Source organism: Xenopus tropicalis, chromosome 2 (assembly GCF_000004195.4).
Source record: "Xenopus tropicalis strain Nigerian chromosome 2, UCB_Xtro_10.0, whole genome shotgun sequence".
Taxonomy (NCBI): Eukaryota; Metazoa; Chordata; class Amphibia; order Anura; family Pipidae; genus Xenopus; species Xenopus tropicalis.
In genome coordinates, this window is record NC_030678.2 from 138,279,757 (window position 1) to 138,307,266 (window position 27,510).

The window sequence follows — 27,510 nt, forward strand, 5'->3', positions numbered from 1 at the left end:
CACCTTTCAGCTGTTGTGGGAAGAGCAAGCGAGGTGTTGGTGAGTTTGAATCGGATGCCAAGTAGTGGCGAAGTGGGATGCTTTGGTGCTCGCTTTGGCTGGGACACACGGGCTGCTGGAATGGCTTGGAGGATGAGTGCAGTGCCCACACAGCCGCCCCTTGCCATTGCACTCATTTGCTCTTCGGGCAGTAACAACCCACAGCTTTCCATGAAAAGTCTGCTGCGCTGAAAACTTTCCCCAACCGCCACTGGCCGATCCCCACCCCCTCTGCCCTCTCCTGGTTCCCTGGCCGCCGGAGGAAGTGACAGTTTACTGCGAGGAGACCTTCTATCCTGATCCTGCTGTGACCGGTAATGCAACTCGACCACTTGCTCTCCTATCGGCTCTTAAAGGGGACAGCACGCCCAATTTGTAGAATTAGAATCAGTAAGAGATATGGGCATGGGTCATTCTGCACATACTTTATTTTCTCGTCTGTTTGTATTTATTTCTTTAAGTGCAAGCTGCAGGCTTTCTGTATACCCCCTTGTCTTGTGATGCCAAATATTGCATTACAGCAATGGCCTAATTGTCTTATTGCCAGTTTTTGAAAAACCAAAAAAATCCACAGGCTTTAGGCATTGTATTACTTTGCATAAACAAACCAACAAATGATTGCTTCCGAATCTGATCAGTGATTGGTTGTTATGATCACTGCACCTTTAAGGGGATGCCAAATGCAGCTCTGGTCCCTGCAGGGCATGAGTATGTCTAGAGGAAGTGTGGGAATGTCACTTATTTGCTACAAATGTAATTCTTGGTAGTGCAGCATAACTCTTCCTTCTGATAGCAAGTGCCCTCTGAATTCCTTTGGGAATGTGCTGCTGAACCCCAGCGTCCCTCCAGCTGCTTCTGAACCCCAACGTCCCTCCAGCTGCTTCTGAACCCCAACGTCCCTCCAGCTGCTGCTGAACCCCAGCGTCCCTCCAGCTGCTTCTGAACCCCAACGTCCCTCCAGCTGCTGCTGAACCCCAACGTCCCTCCAGCTGCTGCTGAACCCCAACGTCCCTCCAGCTGCTGCTGAACCCCAACGTCCCTCCAGCTGCTTCTGAACCCCAACGTCCCTCCAGCTGCTTCTGAACCCTAGCGTCCCTCCAGCTGCTTCTGAACCCCAATGTCCCTCCAGCTGCTTCTGAACCCTAGCGTCCCTCCAGCTGCTTCTGAACCCCAATGTCCCTCCAGCTGCTTCTGAACCCTAGCGTCCCTCCAGCTGCTTCTGAACCCCAACGTCCCTCCAGCTGCTTCTGAACCCTAGCGTCCCTCCAGCTGCTTCTGAACCCTAGCGTCCCTCCAGCTGCTTCTGAACCCCAACGTCCCTCCAGCTGCTTCTGAACCCTAGCGTCCCTCCAGCTGCTTCTGAACCCCAACGTCCCTCCAGCTGCTTCTGAACCCTAGCGTCCCTCCAGCTGCTTCTGAACCCTAGCGTCCCTCCAGCTGCTTCTGAACCCTAGCGTCCCTCCAGCTGCTTCTGAACCCTAGCGTCCCTCCAGCTGCTTCTGAACCCCAGCGTACCTCCAGCTGCTTCTGAACCCTAGCGTCCCTCCAGCTGCTTCTGAACCCCAGCGTCCCTCCAGCTGCTTCTGAACCCTAGCGTCCCTCCAGCTGCTTCTGAACCCCAGCGTCCCTCCAGCTGCTTCTGAACCCCAGCGTCCCTCCAGCTGCTTCTGAACCCCAGCGTCCCTCCAGCTGCTTCTGAACCCCAGCGTCCCTCCAGCTGCTTCTGAACCCCAGCGTCCCTCCAGCTGCTTCTGAACCCCAGCGTCCCTCCAGCTGCTTCTGAACCCCAGCGTCCCTCCAGCTGCTTCTGAACCCCAGCGTCCCTCCAGCTGCTTCTGAACCCCAGCGTCCCTCCAGCTGCTTCTGAACCCCAGCGACCCTCCAGCTGCTTCTGAACCCTAGCGACCCTCCAGCTGCTTCTGAACCCTAGCGACCCTCCAGCTGCTTCTGAACCCCAGCGTCCCTCCAGCTGCTGCTGACTTCCCAACACCATGATTGGGAAAAGGTTTAGAATATTGAAATAACCAGCAGCCTCACTCTTAATTTTATGAGGTCATCGTTTCACTTCTTTTTTCTTTTCACTTCTTTTTTGCCAGTATTTATAAACCAAATCGTTTCAGAGTAAATGTGTTAAAGCAATACGGACAGCTGCATAATGAAAAAAGTGATAACCCCAGACTACAGCGCCCCCCCCACCAAAAACAGCACTAGAAGTTGGGTTGTTGCTTGTTACACCCTAAGGGAGTGTGCAGCCCTTCCTAGAATGCTCTTCGGGCATTTGGGTTTGTAATTTTGGGTTGTTAAAGCTCTCAAAATGCAGTAGTTTGGACATAATATTGATACATTCTGCTACTCCGTTATAGTTTAATCTCTCTGCATGCTGCTTAAAACCCCTAGAATCCCAGACTAGCCATTTGTAGTATAACAACAGCCTGAAGGACACCCAACAAGTTTCCAGTTACGCCCAGGGCTTTATTGTTTTTTTGTTGGGTATATACTGTAGTATGGTCCCATTTTAGTAACTCAAGCTGATATACAGTCCTCCCAGGGAAGTACATTCTATTACTGTACCTGCTTTTTTTTTTTTGTTGGGCAGATTAAGCTGTGCCTGGGGTCCAACAGTAAGGCACCAAAAATTAAACACATCAGGGAATTACTTTGAAAGTTCACAAAGAGGGAAACTCTTTGTTAAAATCATCACATAGATGTCAGATGTCTGAAGTTTAGCAAATGCATGAAACTGTAAGGATTTATGACTGTTCAAAATAAGCCTATATATTTGTTTTGTATCAGAGCAAGCTGTTCTCTAGCTACAGTTTTCCTTTAACCACAGTGCTTCCCCACCTCGCTGTCTGTTACTTGACACTGCATTATTTATGTCGTGCTGGCGGTGTATAGGTGTGAGTTTTCAGCATGAGACTATAGTGCGCAGCTTTGAAAGTGTGGGGGGAACTTGGGCAGCACAGGCAAGTAGTCTGGGAAGAATGGTGTGCAGGCTCTGCCTGGAAACTCTGGTTAGAATCTTCTACGTACTGTACTCCTCTAGTAGAGCTTCTCTGTTTTCTTAGTGCATGAGAAACCAATCGAAAATAATCTTTGTGTGTTCTCTGGTCTTCGTACATTGCTGGTGTTTAGGGGGCATTCAATTGTTGGTAAACTACAAACCCCAGAATTTTTCTCCCCTCTGGGGGATGGGGTTTTGCCACCCCTTGAGATTTTTAGGTCATAAGTCAAAGTGTTTTTCACTTCATTTTGAACCAGTAAGCAGCTGTCCGTGAAGGGTCGTCAGCTACTTTTCTCTCTGAACACATGATTTTGTGTGCACATCTTTTGCACATTGTGTGCACTTTTTTGGCCAAATTATTGTTTTGTAGGACTTCAGCAATGAAAGTGAAACTTTATGATTTCCCCCATACCCATTTGATAGGCACCTTGGGGATATATTTCTTAAAGTAAAAGTGATATTAGCAAATTAATTATCAGAGGTGTTGCACTTATCACTAGGGAATATTGGCTAGAGATAAAAAGCTGTTTAAACTCACAGCGGCTGCCGTTTTGTCACGCTAAGTACAGGCTGTAGCCTGCACATTACAAATGGGCTCAGTAATAAATAATAAATAGATTTACAGTCGAATCACACAGAAAATCTTGCCGTTAGAATCCGTGTTACTGAAGTTGCATGCCCATTAAAGATGTTTGTCACTGTGCAGACAGGAGCAGAGCTGAGTCTAAAGGCATCTCTTCATTGGCTTGGGAATCTTTCCACCTGGCAAAGAAATTCTCTTCCCATATCAGACTGGTAATTTGTTGGATGCAGAATTTCCATTTGGAGCCAAACATGCTCTTTGGCTTCTTCCGATCTCCATGTCAGCGTGGGAATGACAGCAGCTGGTGTGGAGGCTTGGCATGTAAAAGGGATTCCTCTTGATACCCTTCCCTCCACAAGTCAGTTCTCCTGTCTCGCCCTTGCACTCCACCGGGCTAGGACTGCAGTCCCAAGTTGCTGTAGTGCAATATTCAAACCTTGTTATCCTGAATGAATCTCCAAGGAATGGATCTTGTGATGCTGAGTACAGGTGATTCAGAGGTGCAAATAATTGTGTGGGAGTCAAATTTGCAGTCCCACAGTTGACCTGACCTCCCAGTATTCACAGCTTCTTAAGATGCAACCCCTGAAAAGGCACACAACTCAGCTATTTGTGTCTGTAGTCTAGAACAGATATAAACCATGGAGTTTGACATAGAGATTCTAAATTGATACTGATCAAGTACACTGTTTATTGCTCCATACAAGGCTTTTTTCCTAGACCATCTGTGTTATTTAAGATGCCACTGCACTCTTCCCTATTTGTTGCTTGCCATACAGTTGTTCTGACTGCCCAAAGCAGCACCACAGCACTGATAATTCCCTTTCAGTACTGAATCTCAGTCTCTGCAGCTTTATAACCCACGCGCCAAGTAAGGACAAACTATATTATTAGGCTGTTTTTGGGTACTGCACCAAGGCATTACTTGGCCTTTGTGTCATGTGGTAGGTGGTTGGGCATGAACCATGTTGTTTTATTTACAGCAGCTCCTTATCTCAGTGTTACCATTGTTATGTCAGAAATTACAAGTGCCCCCAGACTAACTACAGCACACATAGAAAGTGTGCATGAAAATAAAACACTGCCTGTACCTAAAAAGTTTTCTATTTCTCTATATCATATTGGTATAAATATCTTTGTAAGGAAACAAGCAAAGGTTTAATAAAAAATATTGTTTATATGTAAAGTGGCAGGACTTTATAGGAAGCATACATTTAATATATATTACACACGTAATACACAAGAACCATGAATATCCTGTAAATTATATCCTTAGTACAATGCTAAGTGATGTCTTCCATTATAATCTGTACTTAGTGATATAAGTTCTGTCACATAATGCACTGAAACGTATGTATTATAATAAATAATATACACCGTGTTGTAAAATATGAGGATATAAGAAGCCACCTCGGAGTTCCATGACCTGTACAAAAGCCCCCTCTGGACCTGCTCCCACGCTAGTTGTAAATTGTAAGCACCAAGCAGGAGAGAGGGGGCAGCATTGGCTTCAGGCAGCAGCAGCCCCAGAATCACCGCTTCATAGAAGGATAGACATTTAATAGTAAGAGATAATTAACTAGAGAAATCTTAGGGCTATATCCTTACTATGGTGTGCTATGTCAGTGATTTGTCATCAGGGTATGTCATCCAGGTGCACAGCACTCTCACCTGGGCACTGTGGTAGAGGGATATAGTTTGTTGGTGCCAATTGTGTTTTCCCAGTGATCTGCACACATTCTTAGTAGAACATCTATGTGTTTTAAATGGGTGAGTGATTTATTTCATTTTGTGGAACAAATTAAAAAAAATAATAAAAAAGGCTAGAATGCTTTAGAAATGTGAATTGTTGTTGCACACCTAATGGAATTTATCTCTGAAATAGTGAATAATGTTAAGAGAGAGCTTACTGTATTAATACATGTCATAAACTAAGTAATGTAATATATTGATTTGTGTGAGATGTTTGTTTGGTTAAGCAGTGACTATCAGTTCTCTTTTGCACTTCATGCTTCCTGGCCTTGAGACTGTTAAATAGCAAGAGGCAAGGAGCAATTCACTCCCCTCATCATGCTAAAAGCAGCTCATGCAGAACCATATCACAACTTTTGAGTTAACCTGTGGCCCAGAACAACCTCTCACAGCAGGGGGATAACAGTATCAGCCGGAGTATATAAGCAAGCATACACTGTCTTCCCTTTTGTGAGATGGTATCTTCTGGCTTCTATGTCCCTTTCATGACTGTTCGGGTTGAATTAAGTCACAGGTTAGCACAAATACAATGCCGGTCTGTGGGTGCCGGCAGAGATTAGTAACAGCATCTTTGTGTCCATGCCTAGCGGAGCTGAAATATTTGAGAGTAAATAGTTGATCCCAGGCAGTAATTGAAAACCCAAATCATGTCTGTAGTTTGGAGCTTGGTTATGAGTTCATAGAAAACAGATGGTATAGTGCATAGCTTTGTCACAAAACACACAAGGGGATCAGTTCATTTCATGGGGGGGAGGTCAGCTGATTTCATTGGCCAACTAGTTTTTGAAAAATGCGTTCTATGGTTGTTATACAGGGCGGCATTTGAACCAGCGGTGCTGAGAGAGAATCCGTTATTTAACTCCATTTGCTTCAATTTGTCTGCTACTCTTTTCATGTCTATTGTTCTCTATGTAAATCTGGCAATGAAGGGGTTTATCCCTGTCCCCATTAAGAGCCCTTCATGTGAATAGCTAATGTATCTGCTGGCTTTGTCTGCACAGATCTGACATTCAGCTGGGGCCAGCGGGTCAATGCTGTGTGCTTGTGGGTGGAACCGAGCAAAGGCTTGGGGTTCTGAGGGGCCAGTGGAGAGAGGGGGGTGAAAAGGGTGACTGTCAGGCACACAATTGGGCTCTTCTCTGTTGAGAATGTAGGGTGAGCGTGGCAAAGTTATGAATAAACATCACCCTTCACTTGCACATAAGCATGCATCAGAGTCTGCCCCTGCCTGCGCTCCCAGTAACAGCACAGTGACACACTACAGTGACAGTCGGAATGCTAAATGGTGTGGGGCCTCACAGGGCCAAAGTTGATGCATTGCAGTGACCTAATTAAATTCAGTAGTCATTAAAAAATGAAGACCTGCATTATGCAGGAAGTATTTAATCTCATACCTATTAGCCAGGGAGGTTTTCTTTTTTGCATTTGAAAATTGTATTTTACTCTGTTATGGTTGGCAGGCAATTTACTGTGGGCTAGCCTTTCAGTAACATCATTTTTTTATACTAGATATAACATTTCAGCCATCCATCTCAGTTTGATGATAAGAAATAGTATTCTGCTGTTTGTTCAAACCTCATTTTGCCTGGTTTGAGAGCCAGTGGTTTTTAGGGTTTTTGGGCTCAAGTTACCCTTTGAGATTCCCCTTACTCTTACAGTAATATGGTATATCTATCTATGACAGTAAATAAGCTTGTCTTCTGGCTTGGCCTCAGTCTTACACTCTGCTGCCGTTGCCTGTTTTAAGGGGACCACTTGTAAAATGGCAAATATTGACAATTAACTCTTCACTATCCGTAATCTCTGTAGCTACAGGTGGCATTCACGGACAACTGATCTCTATCCTTTCTATTCTCTATTCACTTGGATACCTGTCTGTACACACCTGTAGGGTTCAGTGATACCTCTTCTGTTTTCTCATGCAATGAACTACATTGGCCCAGTATTTGAGAAATTTGATTTCTATTCTTGTTGTCCGTATTGTTGTGTTATAATATTATGCATTTACTCTAGTCTCTATTTCCATCTAAATAAACCACTGTTCTTTAGCCTTTACCATGTTTTGGGTGATTATTCAATATACCATATCTGTAAACTATAATGTTACATATTGTATTGTAATTGTAACATTTGGGCAAACTGTGTGGCATATAAATTGCTTAGTGTCAGTCCTGAAATAGAATATTGTGGAGGTTTAGCTTATTTTGTGAAAATAAATGGAATGAATGGAATATACCCCCAGAGTGAATACATAACCAACAGATAGTTTATATCATATTAACTTGCCTATTAAAGAATGTCACCAAACTGGAATATATATATCCGTAAATATTGCCCTTTTATATCCTTTCCCTTGATCACCATTTAGTGATGGGCTGTGTGATCCCTCAGAGATCACCTGACAGGAAATAATGCAGCTCTAACTGTAACAGGAAGTAGTGTTGGAGTAAAAGACACAATAAGTGGCTTGTGTGACCTAACATGTATGTGTGCCCTTGGTTTATTTGTGTGGCCCTTAAAATAGCAATTTTCTGTTTAGGATTACCCAATGGCACGTAATAATAAAAAAAAGTATACTTTTATAAAAATGTTTTATTTAGATGAAGCAGGGTTTTACATATCAGATGCAATATATTTTTATAGAGCATAGTTTTCATTTTAAAGAAACCTTTTTTTAATATCGGTCAGAATCAGTCTCAGGAATAACCCCCCCCCCCCCCCCCCCAGTGTTAATCTGTGTACCACCATTGACTGTACTCATACTGCATTGTTGTGTTGGGCTTTATAAAGAATGTATGTTCTAAGGTAAATAATAAAGCCTTTTTAGAACCATTTATAAATGCAAGGGAGTAATCTATTTATACAAGCTATATCATTTTACTTCCCTAAAGAAATATATGAATGGTTGTTATTAATAAGAGTAAAGTTTCCCTTTAATAATTCTTTAATCAAGACTGGCCAGTATGCTCTGGCAGTTAAGAGGATGAAGTGTCTGAGCCTGCAGACTATAAATGCTTTTCTTTTAGTTCATAGAAATGATCACAAGTTCTGAGATATTTGCTTAGACTACAGGGTAGTGAAAGGTTTTGTCAGCTATAATGCAAGCTGTTCCTGTTAACTCTTACACGTACATACCCTAGGCACATGCACAAACCTGGAAAGCCCAATTTATACAGGTACCATTAAGTGAGATATTGAAATTCCTTTAGCTTCACTGTGGTAACTGCACTGTGTGTGTGTGTGTGTGTGTGTGTGTGTGTGTGTGAATGAGGCAGATGTTTTCTTGCCTGGTCCAGTGGTTACATATTCCATATGCTGCTTCACTGCCAGATGTTCCTCAGGAGAATAAGGCCAAGATGATTTCCATGTATATCCTGGATAGACTTGTCATTTTTTCCACTGTTTGTGTTATTAGATTTAGTCTGTTCCTTCCAGCTAACCTTTTCATTACTGAGGCAACTTGCAGATACCATCGAACAGTGGTGTTGGGAGAGCCCTAGAGTTGTCCATCTGGAAAAGACTTGCTGTCTTGTCTAATTGTTGCTCTATGACACTGTTGGCTCCATGAAGTTATAGTAAGCCCTGGTGTATTTGTCTAATGTTGAATACAAGTTTATTGCCAAAGGTTCCTTTTGTTTTCAGGGCATAGAAGCTTTCAAAAAGATATTTGACACTAATAGCACATTTGTCTTGAACTTCTTACCCTCCTGCAGTGTTTGTCTAGAGTGTACTACATCATAAATTAGGTTTAAATTACTTGAGATTGTATGAGACTGCAATGTGCTTCAGTTAGTTTGGTGGAATAACCTCATGTGATCACTTGATGCCAGCCATATTTGTTGATGTGACTAGTGAGTATTGTATATAAGAGTAATTGGTAATAAATGTTTTTGTAGTTAGTGTAAAGTGGAAGAGTGATCTAGCCACAGACTTAAAGAGCTGTAGGGTCACCAACTGAGCTGATTGTTGCCCAGTTTGCCCACCTATTCATGGATCTCATGGATAGATAGGTACAAAGTGGTATAAAATATCAGTCTGCTTGAAGTACTTTGAGCAATAATTACTAATGAGGAATCTAATCATCAGTAATGTTGGCAAATTGTGTTGGAGTGTTCTTCATTTCAATGCTAAAGTTTCACTAAGCAGCTCTATGAACAGTTCAACTGGTTAGCTTTAACCTGTTATGGTCCCTTTCTTTGAGATGCCAAGCCTCTCCCATGCCAACCAAATATGTTTTCTCCACCTGGTGGACACCCAGCACATGTGGTGGTTCATTCTACCAGACCGAATGATTATTGCTGTTCGTTTCCCACAGCTCTAGTAATGAAATATATTGGATATCAGCTCATACAATTATGAGGGGCATAAGGCAAGCCCACCCTTTTCTGTCAAGCATAATAAACAAATCAGTAGATTTTTTGGCTGTTTGGGAAAATGATCCCTAACAACCAGACAGCATTTTAATCTACAAGCTGGAAAGAGATAAAAGAGCACGGCAATTAATAAAAAAAAATAAATACCAGTTCTAACCAGTGCTAAGAGTGCTGTAGAGTTTCCACCTCTCCGGTTTTTTACCCAGTCAGTCCAGTTTTTGTTTTTGTTAGGGATGTCTGGGGGAAAACTGCCAGTCTGGATTTTCAAATGAATGACCCGGTAATTAGCGAATCACTGATTGCTGTGTCATAGCTCCACCCTGCCCCCTGAAACGTCACCACCCCTCCCCTTGCCCAGACCCATTGTAGTGCAAAGGTGGCAACCCTACTCACCTAACCTTACTGTGATTCTTATGTGATTCTTATTGACATTGACAATATTAAGATAAAATAGCACATGGCACAAGTTATACGCATGAAGCTATTTTGGTACCTTCTGTTCTGTGAATGCCACAAAATGCATTTCTTTAGCAGACAGCTTGATTCTTTTGTGACTGTCAGTTAATCTTGAATAAGATCCATTTGCCCTGCAGCCTATGAGCAGATGTTTTGTATTTGTCTTGCAACTGCTAACAGCAAGACAGCTTGCCCTAATATATATATATATATAAACTGATAGATAAAATCCAAGTGTAAAATGCCTGCCAGTGGGGATATATAAAAGAGCAGATGACAGTATGGAATTTTAGCAGGGTCCAGTTTACCCTAGCAACTGGGCAGTGGTTTAAATAAGAGACTGTAAGATGAATAGGAAAGAGCCTTTTCAGAATTTAAATATCTACACTTTTAATTGAATTTAATTTACATTGGCAGCTATTGTCAAGATGCATTGGTTCACTCGGTCTCTGAAACATAACAGCAGATATAAATAAAAGCAGGGCAATCCCCTGCAGGCCAAAGAGGATAAAGTGTCTGGGCCTATATACTTTCCTCATTTAAGAAGTTTGAACATTAATGCCTTGAGGTATTTGCATTATCTCTTACTTACTGAGGAGCTTGTGAGCTCTGTATTGCAAATAATTTCCATTTAGCCCTTTGGATATGGGAGATCAATGCCCTTGTGTAGTATTAGTAATAATAAATAGTTTTTAGTAAGTGTTACTGCTGCCTCATTATAGCTGAAGGTCCTTTTGGGGGTTTAGCTTTTGTTAGCACAGTAAGGGGCTGATTTACTTACCCACGAACGGGTCGAATGGAGTCCGATTGCGTTTTTTTCGTAATGATCGGTACTTTGCGATTTTTTCGTATGTTTTGCGATTTTTTCGGATTCTGTACGAATTTTTCGGATCCAATACGATTTTTGCGTAAAAACGCGAGTTTTCCTATCCATTACGAAAGTTGCGTAAAAAGTTGCGCATTTTGCGTAGCGTTAAAACTTACGTGAAAAGTTGCGCATTTTTCGTAGCGTTAAGTTTTAACGCTACGAAAAATGCGCAGCTTTTCGCGTAAGTTTTAACGCTACGCAAAATGCGCAACTTTTTACGCAACTTTCGTAATGGATACGAAAAACTCGCGTTTTTACGCAAAAATCGTATTGGTAACGAAAAATTCGTACAGAATCCGAAAAAATCGCAAAACATACGAAAAAGTCGCAAAATGTTCGTTTTCAAGTCGGAACTTTTCCAATTCGGGTCGGATTCGTGGGTTAGTAAATCAGCCCCTAAGTGTTGGACATCTCTAACCTACATATTAGACTACCCAGAGTTTTGTGTTCTTTCTCTAGATCAGGGATCCCCAACCTTTTTATACATGTGAGCTAATTCAAATGGAAAATGTTTTGGGGAGCAACACATGAATCACAATAGTTTAGTTTAGGGGTTGTCAAATAAGAGCTATGATTGGCTATTTGGGAGCCCCTATGTGAACTGGCAGCCTATAGAAGGCTATGTTTGGCATTACGCTCAGTGCTGTCCAACTTCTGTGGCGCCGAAGGCTGGAATTTCTGTAGCATATATAGTGGAGGGCCACTATATTCCCCTTTTTTAAACTGCACCAACTTCAAACCAAACCCATGTTATCACAAGACCATGCCTACATTAATGGTGGTAGCGCAGCAAAAACCCAAATGGTTGGTGCTCACTGCAGGGAAATCAACCATCATATGTCACATTCATATGTGAAAGAATTATATTATGTCATATTAAGACACACGCTTAAATCCATATGCCCCCTCCTCCCATGTGAATAGCACAGCAACCCCCAACACATAATTACACACCTTAGGGACCATTTAATGGCTATTTCCAACTACTAACAAACTCCCAGAAGAAAACTCTGCCAGGTTCACCGCTAAATCCGTCCCACCTGGCTGTTTTATGTGGCCCTTGGTGAGTGTGTCTGACTATCCAGCCTGATCAATTCCCATTTTCCTCACATAGTAACTAAGACTAAGGGGTATATTTATCATGCCGTGTAAAAAGTGGAGTGAAGCATTACCAGTAATGTTTTTACACATTGTGATAAATATACCCCTTAGTATCTTACTAAGTATATTAATAAAAAATTTGGCCTGTGACTTAGCCTGTGTTTTAGATTTCGGCCCCCTTATGTGATTGAGTTTGACACCCCTGTCCCAGAGGCAGCATAGGGCAGACAGAGTATGGCACACACAGGCAGCATAGGACAGGCAGAGTATGGCACACACTGGCAGCATAGGGCAGGCAGGGTATGACACACACAGTCAGTGTAGGGCAGGAAGAGTATGGCGCACACACAGGGAGAACAGGGCAGGCAGAGTATGATACACACAGGCAGGGTAGGGCAGGCAGAGCATGGCACACACAGGCAGGGTAGGGTAGGCAGAGTATGGCACATGCAGGCAGCATATACTACCTATGCTGCCTGTGTGTGCCAAATACAGTACATAAAGTGACATAATGCGCCACCTGTATACTAGTACTCTATGTAGTGTGGCTGCCTTCTCTGCTACCAATTATCTTCTGTGAGAATGAACCATTATCTTTCCATTCAGGTCTGATGCATAGTGTGGAAGCATTTACCAGTGGCGCAGTTCTACACATATGTGGGAGTTACCCCACTGGGGCCCCTTAGTCAGTGCTCCACTCTTAATCAAAGGTGGATGATAGGGAATGTTATTCTTTCATAGTTGCAGATTTTACAAATAATTTTTATTCAGGGGGCCCCAACCAGTGGCTCAGGAGCAACATGTTGCTCACCAACCCCTTGGCTTTTGCCCCCAGTGGCCAATAAGCTTATTTTTGAATTCCTGGCTTGGAGGCAAGTTTTGGTTGCATAAAAACCAGGTGTACTGCCACACAGAGCCTCTTGTAGGCTGCCAGTCCACATAGGGTCATATAACCAATCACCCCAGGTACATTTTTCATGCTTGTGTTGCTTCCCAACTCTTTTTATATTTGAATGTGGCTCACAGGTAAAAGGTTGGAGACCCCCATTCTAATTCACAGTACAGAGCTAATAGCAATAAAACTGACATCTAGGGATCATCTGTAACAGCTGAAAGTCACTAGTTTGCATATTTACCTAGAGATGCATGTGATTCAGCTCAGGTGTGTGGGACATAATGCCTGATCCGACCCCGTCCCCACTTCCATCCTGTTTGTGCAGGAAATGTACAACCTCTGACATGACATTTATCATCTTTACCTCTGCCTGGGTGTTACACCATATATTTACTCTGTCAGTGGAGTGGACTCAGCTCTTCCTAACATTGTTAGATATGTTGCTTTCATGTTCTGGCTTCAGATCAGGATCTCTTTCCTGGCATTATTGTTTTTTCTGAAATATGACTCACCAGATGGAAAGTTCCGCCCCTTCTCCAAGCAATACAAACTGACATTGTTCTGAATTATCTCATTCTCCATAACACATTAATTCAAATTAAATAATTCTGAAAAAATAATTAGTGTTAATGACTGTTCACATTTTTTCAGCTACGATGCCGCAGATACTTTAGTGGCTACCGAGAACTAAGGTTTGCTGTTTCCTGTAAGGCAATATACAGTTATGCCTTCATAGGAACAATGCAACATTTTTACCAGGTCAGTAAATCTGGTGTGGCATAAGATGAAAAACTGAATAAGTGCCCATCTGGGACAGACATTGGCTGCCACTCTTGACTGATTTGGCAGCCAATTGATGCCCTCCCTAAGCACTGGTATTGACTGTGGATGTACAACAACAACCAGGCTGACATGATCCCCTCTTTTCATCTGACAGTTGAATCAATGGGCCAGTAGATTAGTTAATCCAATTACATTGTGGCCTGAATATGGGCAAGGGCACATGTAGCAATTTGTTGCTTGCAGGAAATCGCCGGTCCCACTGGAGCAAAACTTATATACTAATATATATTGCCATTCTGATCCATTAGAATTGCCACATAATTCCTGGATAGTCAAAAAGGCATTTTCTCATGATTACTCAGGATTGGGACATTTACATGTGGCGATTCTAATCCATCCAGATCGCAAAGTATTTTTAGGAGATTTCTAGTGCTGATTTCCCATGGAAATTTACATCATGAGGCTTTGCCTAAATATCTGCTTGCTTGGCAATTCACCCTATGTACCCGGCTCTTGACATTTGTAATAGACCGAACAAATGTATAGTGTTTCCATTCACATCTGGGTTTCGCATCCAGTTTGTAAATATTTTCTGGTTCTGGAACCAGTAACTGGATAGCAAACAAACAAATATACTGAGAGAATATAATTAATTAAATATAATTGAACTTCAATCTTCGGGGGGTGAATGGGTGTAATTAAATACGGGTAGGTTAGTTTACTTGGGGTCTTGTTCTGTGTAGTAGAGGGAGCCATTGAGCCACTGTTGACACTGTTGACTTGGGTGGGAGTGGGTAGCAGCTGAACAAATGCTAGGGCAATGCAGACTGGATACAAATAGAGCCGAGTTGCTCTGTATATTTTTTGATGTATAGGTAAGCAACAGAACCTGTGAGAAGCCTTAACCCCCCCACACAAACACCTGCATTGGCAAAGTTGGAAAGACTCCCCCAACCAATATGCTTTGCCAAAGTCTGACAGGCCTGCCCTGCTGACTCTTACATGCTCCTCATGTTTTGGAGCAATTGTTGGAATATTCACATGCCCAGCCTTGGCTGCAGTAGCATTTCACATCCAAAGGTGTATATAGAATTACAGTCCCCCTCTTCAGCTATCATGTTTCATGCTGAAGGAAAGCATACTACTTGTGTATGTGTACCAGATGTTGTTGGGCTGGGCAGAGCTCAGGACACACATGGGAATGGTTGAGATTCCCAGCTGCTACCTCCTTCTCCTGTTTCTTATATGGGATACAGACATGGACCACTGAGTGCTGCCTGGGTGTGTGCCCTGTTAATGGGGATTCTTGCTGTGCCTTTTATTATAGTTACAGCTTATCCATTTAACATCATATTATTACTCCTTCAGGTTCCACCCAATGGAAAGAATCTGTGATATGTGATTAGCCTCTCTGGCAGACCAGTGCCGCTCACCTTCAATTTCCCTTAACTATAGGAGGCATTTCTCTTCTAGGAAAAATTACGTTTTGTGTTTTGTATTCCTCAGCTTTTAACCTTTGTCACAAAAGAACACATTTAACCCATTTGTTTTTATTTTATTCTTATCACTGTTTTATTCATTGAAATCCTGAAATTATTCATGATTAGTACCCATGAGCAATGGAAAAGTGGTAGGCACACCGATAGCTAGGAAATGGGGCAAGTAGTAGACACCCCATTAGCTATAAATACTGCACACACTATGAAACTTATGGATGGCTGGCATTAACTATAACATATAAGTTTAGGCACCGTATTATATTTGAAGTGGACCCGGGTAGGGATGAGTGAGAGTAAAAGTCATCTCATTAGCTAGGAAATGGGGAGCTGGTGAGCACCTATAAGTTATAAAATTTAATTTTTATTAGGTACCCTGTTAGCAAACCCACCATCACTATTTTGTTTAGTTGTTATTAGCTCACTGACATCTTGCTTTTCTTTTCACAGACTTTTCTGTTCCTGGACATGCTTACTTAAAACAATATTTAAGATGGCCTTTGATTTATCAACTGTTGTCCAGCCGGACATGCTGCAGAACATTGATAATCGGACAGTGGACACTGGTCAAGATGACCCGTTTGATGGCTTCTGTAGCTTGGAAAGTGAACGGCATTATGATGTGGTTCCTACAGTTGTGTGCTCTCTGTGCTGCCTCTTTGGGCTGGTATACACCTTTTTTGGTAAGAGAAAATATGAATGTGGGTGGAAAACTATAAATTTTAGGTTTTTAGGGTGGAAGCCATTAGCGCAACATCATATTTCGATTACTATCTGTCCTTCATTTCTTACACAAAAGAGCTAAGCACAGTTTAACAATATATTTTATGTGCCAGGATGATTTATTCTAGCATGAAATATGATGGCCCAAAACATTAATCCCCATATTAAATTCACAACAGATTGGCACATCTATCAGCTTTGATATATCTGGAAAAATCATTCTAAAGGTCATAAAAAATCCACCTAAAAATGATGTGTCACAGTAAGAGAATAAAAGCTATATCTTGGGGGATGAGAATTTTGCCCACAGTTTTTTTTAATGGGTGCTATAGTGTTGAAGTAGTCTTCATAAGTAGAACAGGGTGGTAGAAGAACTCTGGTTTAGACCGGAAGCACATTGGTGCTAAAGATGGGCCTACATGCCAGGCTGCTGAATGATCAGAGCTTTACGCTGATCAGAGTTGGTTGTTTACCAGTTCAGGCAGAAGTGTGAGGGTTTTTAGAAATAGTGGGAATGGAATGTATAATAACAAGAATTTTAGGTTGACTGCATTTGGCACACAGGAAAGTTTAGGCGCTTTACAAAATAGTCATTGGTCAATGGTCATCCAATAATAATGAGTAAACCATGGTCTACAAGTAAAGTTCATCCTATAATCATCACTAGGCACATAATACTACTCTCTGTATAAATAGCATTATCACCCAGTCATTCCTCATGGAGAATGCATGTTTTGCTAAAATCAATAAGAAAGTCTCTGTCTACTCATTCTGCTTTAATATATTGCAAAAGCACAACTTAAACCTACATAGTCTTGCCTTTTTATTTCATGTCTATTTCTCTTTTTTGGTTTACAGGCTATCGATGTTTCAAAGCCATTATGTTTTTATCTGGTCTGCTGGCTGGTTCGGCAGTCATATTTTTACTTTGCTATAAGGAGCGGATCATGGACACACAGCTGAGCCTAGAACTCAGTGCAGGCATAGCTTTGGGCATTGGCCTCCTCTGTGGACTTGTCACTATGCTTGTGCACAGTGTGGGTCTCTTCATGACAGGACTTTTGCTGGGACTTCTGCTTGCCATTGCCTCCTTAGTAGGCCTTGAACAGTTTTATCACCCTCCCAGTGCATGGATTCCAGTGGGGCTGATGATGGGTTCTGCTATGCTCTTTGCTGTACTGACTCTTCAATGGCAAAAGCTTTTCACAGTGGTTTCTACTGCAACATTTGGGGCAGCAATCTTGACTGTGTGTACAGATTACTTCATAGAGCTGATGCTGCTGGTACAGTATGTGTACGACCGCCTTCGCTTAGAGACCTCTCACCCCCTCTGCTGGTATAGCTGGGTTATCCTGGGCATGTGGCCAGTGCTGAGTGTCTTGGGAATCGTAGTTCAGTGGAAGCTGACAGCTGAGGGATTCTCTCATACTGATGGTGAGTATACTTCCACATTCATTTTTCTAGTCCTAAACTCCTGAGAGGATGACCATCAAGCAACTAGCATGTGCAGATTCAAATCTCTAGCTGTATAAAGGAATGAATATAATAAAATGTAAGGCGTCTATACACAGACCAACATCATTTGGTTCGCAAATTATGCCTACCTTACGTGATATCTGAATGTGCCCCATATTAAGGCCAGATCAGCCTGGTTTGTCCCATTGCTTTGGTGGGCCAATCATGCAGAGATTTATTTGTTTGGGGACCTTGCCTAATTAACATATTGTTGTGTATACGCTACTTAATTGGTCACAAATGTGTACAGAATAGGGGATCTTATTGGTCAGGATGGAAGATTTTGCCATATTGCTTTTGATTGGGATATCAAGCATCTCCTTTAAAAAGTGAATGTATATATTTTTTTAATTATTTAATACGGAAGACGCCAATATTTATAAGGATATTATTCTAAACTGGATCTTGGGTAGTAGTTTGTTGGAGTGTCTAATACCATGGCAAGATGAGAGAGTACTTGATCAACAGAAAATATGGACATCAGTTCTATATCTCAGAGCCAGTGCTTCTGAAATGCTCACAACCCACTGAAGTATTTCTCTACCAGAGTCTTCTATGTTTAATTTCAATTGATCAATTAATTTTGCTCACATAACCTTTCTATTCTTGTAAAGTCTATTGCCATGTACAGTTTCATTGTGACTTTCTGTCCCACCACTGAGCAGGCTTCAGTGAAAGGAAAGTTGAATGTTGTGCCCAAGGCTAAAAAGGAAAACAGACGTGTAACTCTGCCAGATGTATCATAACCCTGAGGGCTTCAGGCCTCTAATAGGGACCGCCAGATTTCTAAGATCTATTGATCCAGGGACCTCTCCTGCCTAAACCTTTGTTCTGACTGGAGACAGCTCAGCTTGCATGTCTCATTCTATCAGGAGGGTGGGAGAAAAGAGACCTTTTAGAAGTTCTAAAATCGAAATCCTTAGTACTGTCGCCATTCAACCTTCATAAAATGTTTTATGGGTGTCTCAGTTTTTGCTAGTAAGCCATTACCCTATACTAGATGCATCTTGAACAGTTTAGCAGCATGACCGCATAAAGGTTAGTGTTTCTGTGTGGGGGGTCTTGGTCGATTGATTTTAACCAGGGCAGTGCATGTTTATATTCTGATCACCTAAATACTGGATTTCCCATTAATGCCAACAGGAAGTATCCATACCAGGTACTGGGCAAGTAGAGTCATTTTCATTGCTACCCAAACACCCTGTGTGCAGATCACAGACTATTGGCATATATCAATCAGGAAAATAAATTATAAGTTGTGTAATGCCATAGAGAATTATCTTTTTTTTTTGTACAAATATCAAACCAAACATCCATTACACCCAGCAGGGCAATCCAATGGTTGTTGCAGTTCATTGGGAAAATTAAAGAGGCAAAAGCTGTGTCTCTGAATGAACTAGTTCTGTTCCAGTAAAAGAACAGTCATGCAGCGAAACGGCAGCTCTTTATCACTGTGAATACGCAGCAAAGTATTTCCCTTGGGGAATGATTCATGTTACAAAAAACAGGAACAAAATGGCCTGTAATATTACCCTAAATAGGTTATGTTCTCCTTAGGGGCAGAGCTGTGCTTCTAGAGACCTGTGGCCAGATACAGTCCTGCAGTGCAGTTTTTATGGCCCCCAGCTCAGGAACACAATACAATCTGGCAGCTGGCCCACTAAGTTGGACAACATGGCCCTAGGTATTGCCTCTTCCCTTCATTCTGATGGCCTTTTTATTTTGCTGCAATTGCTTGCATTATGGAAGAGCATTTGCTTTTTCAACAGCAGATGATACAGGCTCTTACTCAATCAGTGAGCTTAATGCTTTTCTGGTTCTGGGTCTGTTTCTCATTTTGTGATTTAGGCTTATAACAAAAATGGGAAAATGGTCAGACATTCTCCAATAAATGGGAAAATTCCCTTTGTATTTCCTGTAGTTGTTAAAGTGATAGAATTGTAACATTTCTATCATTTTTTTTACAAGCCAAATTCCTTTTCTATACATTTATTGGTGCTGTGCTATTTTCTGTCAAATTAAAGGAACAGGTTTCACATATTTGTGAATTTTAATTATCTATAGTGGTCCCAGAATTCCTTTCTAAAAAAAAACCTACATTTTATTTGTAATAGAAGGCATTCAGCCTACTCCCATATAATCAAGCACAAGTGCTCGCAGGGGCACAGAGAACTAGAAATTGGGCTACTGGGTCCCACTGACAACAAAATGTTTACCAGCTTTCCTTATTGTTAGAATACTCTCTGATTTCAATGCAAATCTGTGGATGTGTGTACAAGTAGTTGCAATCCCATATAAAATGCAGTCCTACTTAGAGTAAATGGCTCTAGTGCATGTTAAACCTGCATTGGTTTCCATTTAGAACTTGGTAATTCATCCATGCAATGTGTTGTATTTGGTATATGTATGAAATATTCTTGGCACTCCACAGGGCTTTAAGCAATAGAAGCAAAACATTATTAGATTTTAGGGTAGCCATACACCATGAGATCCACTTGTTTGGTGAGGTCTTCAAACAAGCAGATCTTGCCACCGATATGCTCATCTCAGGTGGGAGATATTGTAGTCGAATTACAACGACGGTAATAGGACCCATCGGAGCAAGGACCACATTATTGAGCCAATGTAGTCCTCGATCCAGTGCGAAAATCAAACCTGCCGATCGACATTGGCACATTTGAGGCCAGATATCAGTTGGGTAGGCAGCCAGTCATGAGTCCCCATACACAGGCAGATAAGCTGCTAAATCGATCCGAAGGACCCAAATCAGCAGCTGAAATCTGCCCCTGTATGGCCACCTTTACAATGAGGGGCTCATTTATTAACATTAGAGACAAATATCACCAGTGATGTTGGTCATTGCAGCCAATCAAGAAATAGAATTGAACTCCTACAAGTTGGAAAACAAAAGCAAATCTGTTTGGCTGCAATGGGCAACAATACCAGTGATGGTTGTTAATAAATACGCCTGAATGTACACCCCACCTATTTGCGCAAAAAGAGACACCGCAAAATTCAGCAGTGCAGTCACTCCCCTCTAGTAGAAACCTCAACCAACAGAAAGTAGCTAACATTGGATAGTAATAGACAAGGAAAATAGACTTTGTTACAAGCCCTGTGAGTATTATATACAATGGTTGAATGGGTAAGGGCTCTGGCACACGGGGGAGATTAGTCGCCCGCGACAAAACTCCCTGTTCGCGGGCGACTAATCCCGCGAATTGCCATGACCCGCCATGGCGAATTGCCATGACCCGCCATCCCGCCGGCGAACATGTAAGTCGCCGGCGGGATGGCACACGCGGCAGCGCGATTTCCCGAAATCGCCGAAAAAGACTCGCGAGATTAGTCGCCCACAAACAGGAAGTTTTGTCGCGGGCGACTAATCTCCCCCGTGTGCCAGAGCCCTAAGAGATGTTATACCAGTGAATGAGACAATACAAAACTTAATGCAGGAAATTATTAGTAAAGCATTGTACAGGTATGGGACCCGTTATCTAGAATGCTTGGGACCTGGAGTTTCCCAGATAAGGGATCTTTCCGTAACTCCGATCTCCTACCTTTTAAGTATACTAAAAAAAATATTTAAACATTAATTAAACCCAATAGGATTGTTTTGCCTCCAGTAAGGATTAATTATAACTTAGTTGGGATCAAGTACAAGGTAGAGTTTTATTATTTTTAGAGAAAAAGGAAACCATTTTTTAAAATGTGAATTATTTGATTACAGTGGAGTCTATGGGAGATGGCCTTTCCGTAATATGGAACTTTCTGGATAATGGGTTTCTGGATAAGGGATCCGATACCTGTAATATGATGGTTTGTTTATTACAAAAAGCAAAGTGCTAAGGGTACAACTACAGGAGTAGTAGCCTATCATGGTCTGTCATATTAGCAGTAAATGCCCATATGGGCTAGTGTTGTTAAATACAGCTAGAGAAGTCACCCATTTATGACAGCAAATATTTGTCAGTTCTTTAGAATGAGTTTAAATGCGTGGAAAATATTAATTATTAATTGGTATTAGTACTCAGAGTACCTTAGCCTAAAACCAATTTACTGTATATTCTTGCTACCTAATAAAGGGAAAAACGACTCAGACCTTTATTTTCCTCACTGGAATAATCTTTTCAGTGCCAAATTAAACATAATAAAAACATAAACATAATAAAAAGAAAAATCACTATCTTTATAAATGGCTGATTATTGTTGAAGGAATATTAACAAAAAGAATGTAAATTGTATGCAATTGAAGCAAACACACAACCATTACCAGTGCAGGGCAACAGTACATTACATTTAAGTTATACATACATACAAGTTATACATACAAATTACTTTGAGACACTTTCCTATTTTTGTGTTACTGTGCCTTTAAATCAGCCCCTGGGTTTATGGTGCAATAGTGGAAGCTGGTATAAAGCCCTGGTGTGAAGCAAATATAAACATTTATTTTTGCCGTCGTACCAGAATGTTCGTTTAACTGCATGTATGTGAATATAGAAATGCGTCCCTTTAACTATTTACGGGCCAAGGATTGTAAAGTTTTTGGAACTAACACCCAACTACCAGCCATTTAGATTATACATTTCATGGTCTCAGGATGAGAGATCGATGGCATGCTGCAGAAAGGGTTAAGTCACAAATCAAACCAAACTGATGTAGTAATTATAAAAAAAACTGATTAGTAATACGTCCAGATTCCTAGTGCATAGGAGCAAGTGTAACCTACAGTGTTTCTCAGGCAGTGGGACAGACTGTGTGTGTGTCTGTGTTGGGTTTGCCACGTGTGTTACTCTATAGATGTAATCGGCTCCTGTTAGCACAAGTGTCTTTGCATTTATAGGGTGTGAAGCTGCTGTGTATTCACAGCTAAGGATCGCGTGTATCACTTTGCATTTATGGGGTGTAAAGCTAATGTGGTTAGAGGATGGCAGGGGGAATATTTTTTTATAATGCTCTGCCAACCATGTGATGCCCAGCAGTTTGCACAGAGGTTAATCAGGGTTAGAGGCTAATGTGAGACTTGAAACTATGTGACAGCTTCCTGCTCTAAGGTTTCCTTGGGCTAAAGACCTCACACATTCTGTATCTGGAACAGTTCTTATAGGAGAAGACAGAGGTTGCGTTCAGGATAAGCAAAGATCAGACTTTAACTGAGGAATTCACTGGCTTACAGACAGGTAAATAATGTTCTTACCATTTGGCAGGCCAGTGCCGTGGATAGATGTTTGAACTGCTGTCTTTTATACCCACACATTTACATTAAAGAAACTTTCCCTTCAGAAGAGACAAATACCAACCCACTGGGACCCATTCAGTGTTGGCAGGCCACCCACTCTGCCAGGGGATGAAACAAGTTCTGTGTTAGCAATTATTACTCTCTCTCTACTTTGTTTCTTTTTTACAGTTATAATAAGTAGACGTCAGAAACGCCTCCAGCTCTTGCGAATTCGGCAGAAGGATGCCAAAAAACGGCAAAATGTTGCTTCTCAAGAAGGCACTTACCGTCGAAAAGCCAACCCTATGAAAAGATATACTGGAGATATCCTTGCGCCGGTAAGAATTAATGGAACAGGGGCTTGCATCCAGCAATGGGCTGGCACAATACTCTGTTACATACCCTCATAGTGCCAGAGGCTTTCCTGCCACACAGGACACTTGTATCTGGATAGGCATAGAACAAACCTACAGTTATGCAACAAGATCCATAAGTATTACTATAGCTCATCTCTCTACAGTATGGGCAGCTCACAAAAATGATATCAGAATTGATATCCGCATGCAGCATGGTTGCACGACTAGCACGAGTAGCAACCCTGATAGGCAGTGTATCGGATGTGTTGTCACAGCAGCGGCTAGAAGGAGTTTGGGTCACTGCACCTCTTGCTGCTGCTTTGACAGTGTGTCCATGTTCCTGCCTATCACTATCGCTATTGGCGAGCTGCCCGTGTAAGTACAGGCAGAAGGGCTGTCAGGCACAAGCGTGGGGGCACTGAGGCATGGATAATGTAGCATAATATACATTCTAATAAAATGTACAAATACAAATAGAAGTTGCCTTGGAGTTATGTGACCTTAAAAGGGAACTCCAGCTTCAGAACCAAAATTTGTTAAAGAGCCCCACACAACACAAAAACCCCTAATATATTTATCACTGTAACTTCCATTTTTATATGCTGAAATCCACCTTTCTGCATCATGTAAAATCCAGGAGGGACTAAAACACTGATGTCAAAAATGGAACCACTTCTATGCAGCTTACATACGTCATGCAGGAACTACATAACCCACAATGCTTTGCACTGTGATGTTCCTTTTCTTATTGACATCATGTGTGTTTGGGTGGAGTTCCCCTTTGGCCTTGTGCTTTCATATGGTCACACAATACCTAGGTGACTGCTAATAGCAATATTTTTCTCACAGTAAAAGTTTTAAAAGTTTATTGGAATGAAAGATTTCAGAAATAAGTCTTTGATCCTGGATGAGACCCCTGCCTTATTGAAACTAAAATGGCTGGTAAAAGAGAATAATTGTATGCCTGTAGCTGTGCATGTGGCAGAATTTCACTCAAGATTCTCACCTTACCTCACGTCTTTACATTTTTCATGTTTAATTCATCTGCATCAGATTTAGCAGCCCTTTAATGGTATTAGGTATCAGGTTCTTAAATATGATCCTGGTGTAAATCATGGGTGGGGTGGGCTTCCATCTAATGAGTTGCTAGGTAGTACTGACATTAGAGGTGCTTAGGGCAATGACACACCAAGCTACTTGTTGCTACTACAAAAAAGGCAAAACTTATAACTTTGTGTTTTAGCAGAGACAATTCTCAGTATTGTCTATAGTGGGGTATTTACCGGTGTATTGTAGCAGCAACAAGTAGCCTTTAATCAAATGGCAGCCAAGCTTCCCTGTATCTGTAGGTAGCCCTCTGCATATGTAGGTACATGGAAAGAGCAGGAAGGCTGCTGCAGCATGTTCATTTTTCTCTATTGTTTAATCCGATGGAATGTCCTGCTGCCCTTGTTTCCCGCCCTTGCTTGCATAATCACTACACTTCTTTTCTTTTCTTAGAGTTACCTGCAGAGCCTGAGAGAGCGCCAGACGGGCACGGGCACATCCATGAGCAGCCTGAGCACAAACATGCAGACCATTGTAGATATGGACTACGAATGTGGTTCTACTGTGCCACTCACTGCCACTACCCCTGTCATCCATGTTTAAGGCGACGCGTTTGCCGATGACCCTTTGCCACTGGAAGCCACTTGTGTCAGTGACAATTTGCAGGACTGCACTCTTTATTCTGTGCCTTAAACAATTCTACCTGTGTTTTTGTGTGCCACAAATGCCACTGCTGGTACATCAGTTTGGGACTGTAAACTGTTATTTCCAGGTCTGGATCCTTGTGCTGTATATGGTAGGTATTCAGATGAGTTAGCTGGGGGCCGGTGGTGGTGTCTTTCATGGTGCTAAATCGGAGGAAGTTTTATTGGAATGTTGGAATGACTACATGCCCTTTAGTATAGTGCACATATTTGTAATGCTCTGCATCGTTAATGGAACAGTAAATATAAAACATGATTGTGTGCACACGTGTGATCACATATACGTGATATAAAATACGCTGAACGACATACATAGAACATAGTAGTGGCTGTGCAGATTAACCCTTTCTGTGCCTTAGCTTGAGAAAATCTAGTGCTGGCACTCAGGGTTGCAGGTTAATCAGTGCAGGCACACAACAGGTTAAGCCTAAACCAGTTTTTTTTGTGAGGATAAAAACAACATAATAAGGTGCAGAGAATTGCAAAAATCATCATGAAATCTGTTAATACAACCAGCCTTGCAGAACTAGCGTTGCTTTGCCTGATTTGGCTGCTGATGTGCTGGGCCAACAAAGGCTGATTATTTGGCCTTACAGTTAACAATCTGATCCTAATACAGGCCTGTGTAGTCATGCCAGGCAAGGACCAAATCAATGCCAGGGGCATAACTACAGAAGCAGACCGTGTGGTTGCAGGGGGGCAGTAAGGCTCTAAATAATGAGCAATGTCAATATAGCTTGGCAGAATAGGTCAACTTACCAATGTTTTGGGGCCCTAAATTGAATTTGCTGTGGGGCCCAGTAACATATAGTTACACCACTGATTAATGCTCAGTTCTCACCCAACGGGATTTTCTATCCTGGCTAATTTTCTGCCAAATATCAATCGGGAGGCCCCAGTACACAGATCAGTTCACTACTGACTCCGCAGCTTTTATTGGCCTGTGTATGGCACCTTTACAGGAATAGTCACAAAGGTAATATATATCCTCTAGTTTGCTCCCATATACATATAGTTTGCTTTTAAAAACTCAAAAGCTGCTGTGCACATCCTAGTGTACACACAAAATGGAGATACTTCACACTGGAACCCTCAGAATTGTGGCATGCTATGTATTTGCATCTCGTAAGTGCATTAAAAAATATCTGTGGGCAAGACTGGGTTATAGCGTGTATTTTATTATATGCTTTATAGTCACCCTATTGTTCCCATCACCCCCCTGGGCTCAACAATTGTACTTACTTTGACTCACACACAGGCTAACGTTTAGGATATCTGATAACCCCATGGGCTTACTGGTCTGATGTATATATTAGCCACAGATGCCCCTATTACACTGACTGGAGAAATGTACTTACCAGCCATTCTGTGGACATGTCCGCTTAGTGCTAAGATGGCACCATACACATGCTGAGTGCTGCCAATCAGAGGCCAACTTGCTTTTCTCAGCTGTGGATTAGTGATTGTACAGTTTGCTATGACTTTATTGTATAAAGTGTTGCCAGTTACAATGCCCCACAAAGCAAATGGTATAGTCGTTACATAGAATTCTGTTCTCCACCAGAGGTTTTAAAATAAAACATTTTTGTTTTGGTTCTTTTAATCTGTTTTTTTCATGTTTTATACAATGACAAGTGTGGCCACCTTGTGTCAGCGTGTGGGGCATGTGTGTGTAACCTTGTGATGCAAACTAACTAAGCAAGCGGTACACTAGCACAGGGGCAGGCTCAGACTAGCAATCTGTGGATACTGGCAAATGCCAGAGGGGCTGCTGTAAGATGCCATAGACAGTCACTATTTATTGGGCTGGTGGGGCTGTTTGGGCCTCTGTACACTTGAAATGCCAGGGCCTAATTTGACCTGCACAAGGGCCATAATTACAATTTGAGCCATAAAGTGGCAGAATAAAGACTTGGCATGGCACAACAGTACCTGTGACTGAGACCCACGCAGATTGTTCTGTCTGCCAGGCTCTGGCTGTAATAAGAAGGATGCTTTACGGTAGGATGAACCCCACTGATTTACACCCCTTTCTTTTTGGCCTTGTATTACCTCTGTACAAGCTGTGCCGGGCATGGCAAAAGGCACCTCAGCTCCACGAGCGAATAAACGAATAATAGACACCTTCAGCCAAGCAGTTGGTTGCATATCTTGAATATGACGGCAGGGGTCTTATGGGGTAAAAAATGTTCCAGTTGGTTTTTGTAGTCAAGTCTGGCTGTTATCATTTGATGTGCATGTTCTGTGACCATAGGATTGGGTTGTACAGTATGTGACAGAAGTGCAGGTGTTAGTATCTTATATGTACAGAACATGCGATTTGGCAAAGGCAAACTCTTCTAGCCTGTAAGAGAGAGATTTGCTGATTTGGGTCTGCCATTTATTTGCACTGTCACTTGCAGTACTACCTTGTGCCTGTACTGATTCCTTGTATTGCCAAAGAACAGCACCCCCAGCCATGGCCTGCTGCACACAAACACCGAATTCTGACCTGCGCTGATGCCTCAATGCTAAAGCCTTATTATAAATAGCTTATATTGGGATGTTCCCTGTTAACAAATTACCTTTGCAATACCAATGGTTTGTGCTCAGGG

General features: G+C 42.0%; 1 protein-coding gene across 2 annotated transcripts; it reads left to right on the forward strand.

Moving 5' to 3' along the window:
* tmem198 (transmembrane protein 198) lies at positions 1 to 26,519 on the forward strand. Of its 2 annotated transcripts, none has more exon segments than NM_001005013.2 (5): positions 1 to 353; positions 15,801 to 16,033; positions 16,932 to 17,507; positions 22,999 to 23,147; positions 24,666 to 26,519. In NM_001005013.2, coding segments are annotated over 4 exon segments (1,065 nt in total). In that variant the 5' UTR covers positions 1 to 353; positions 15,801 to 15,843; the 3' UTR covers positions 24,816 to 26,519.
* The last annotated feature ends 991 nt before the right edge of the window (positions 26,520 to 27,510 follow it).

Bases quoted from the DNA above. Each gene is read 5' to 3' on its own strand.
- tmem198 (XM_012956755.3), top strand. From the start codon at position 15,844: ATGGCCTTTGATTTATCAACTGTTGTCCAGCCGGACATGCTGCAGAAC. The intron at 16,034-16,931 runs GTAAGAGAAAAT...TTTGGTTTACAG, and splicing joins GCTGGTATACACCTTTTTTG to GCTATCGATGTTTCAAAGCC. The intron at 17,508-22,998 runs GTGAGTATACTT...TCTTTTTTACAG, and splicing joins GGGATTCTCTCATACTGATG to TTATAATAAGTAGACGTCAG.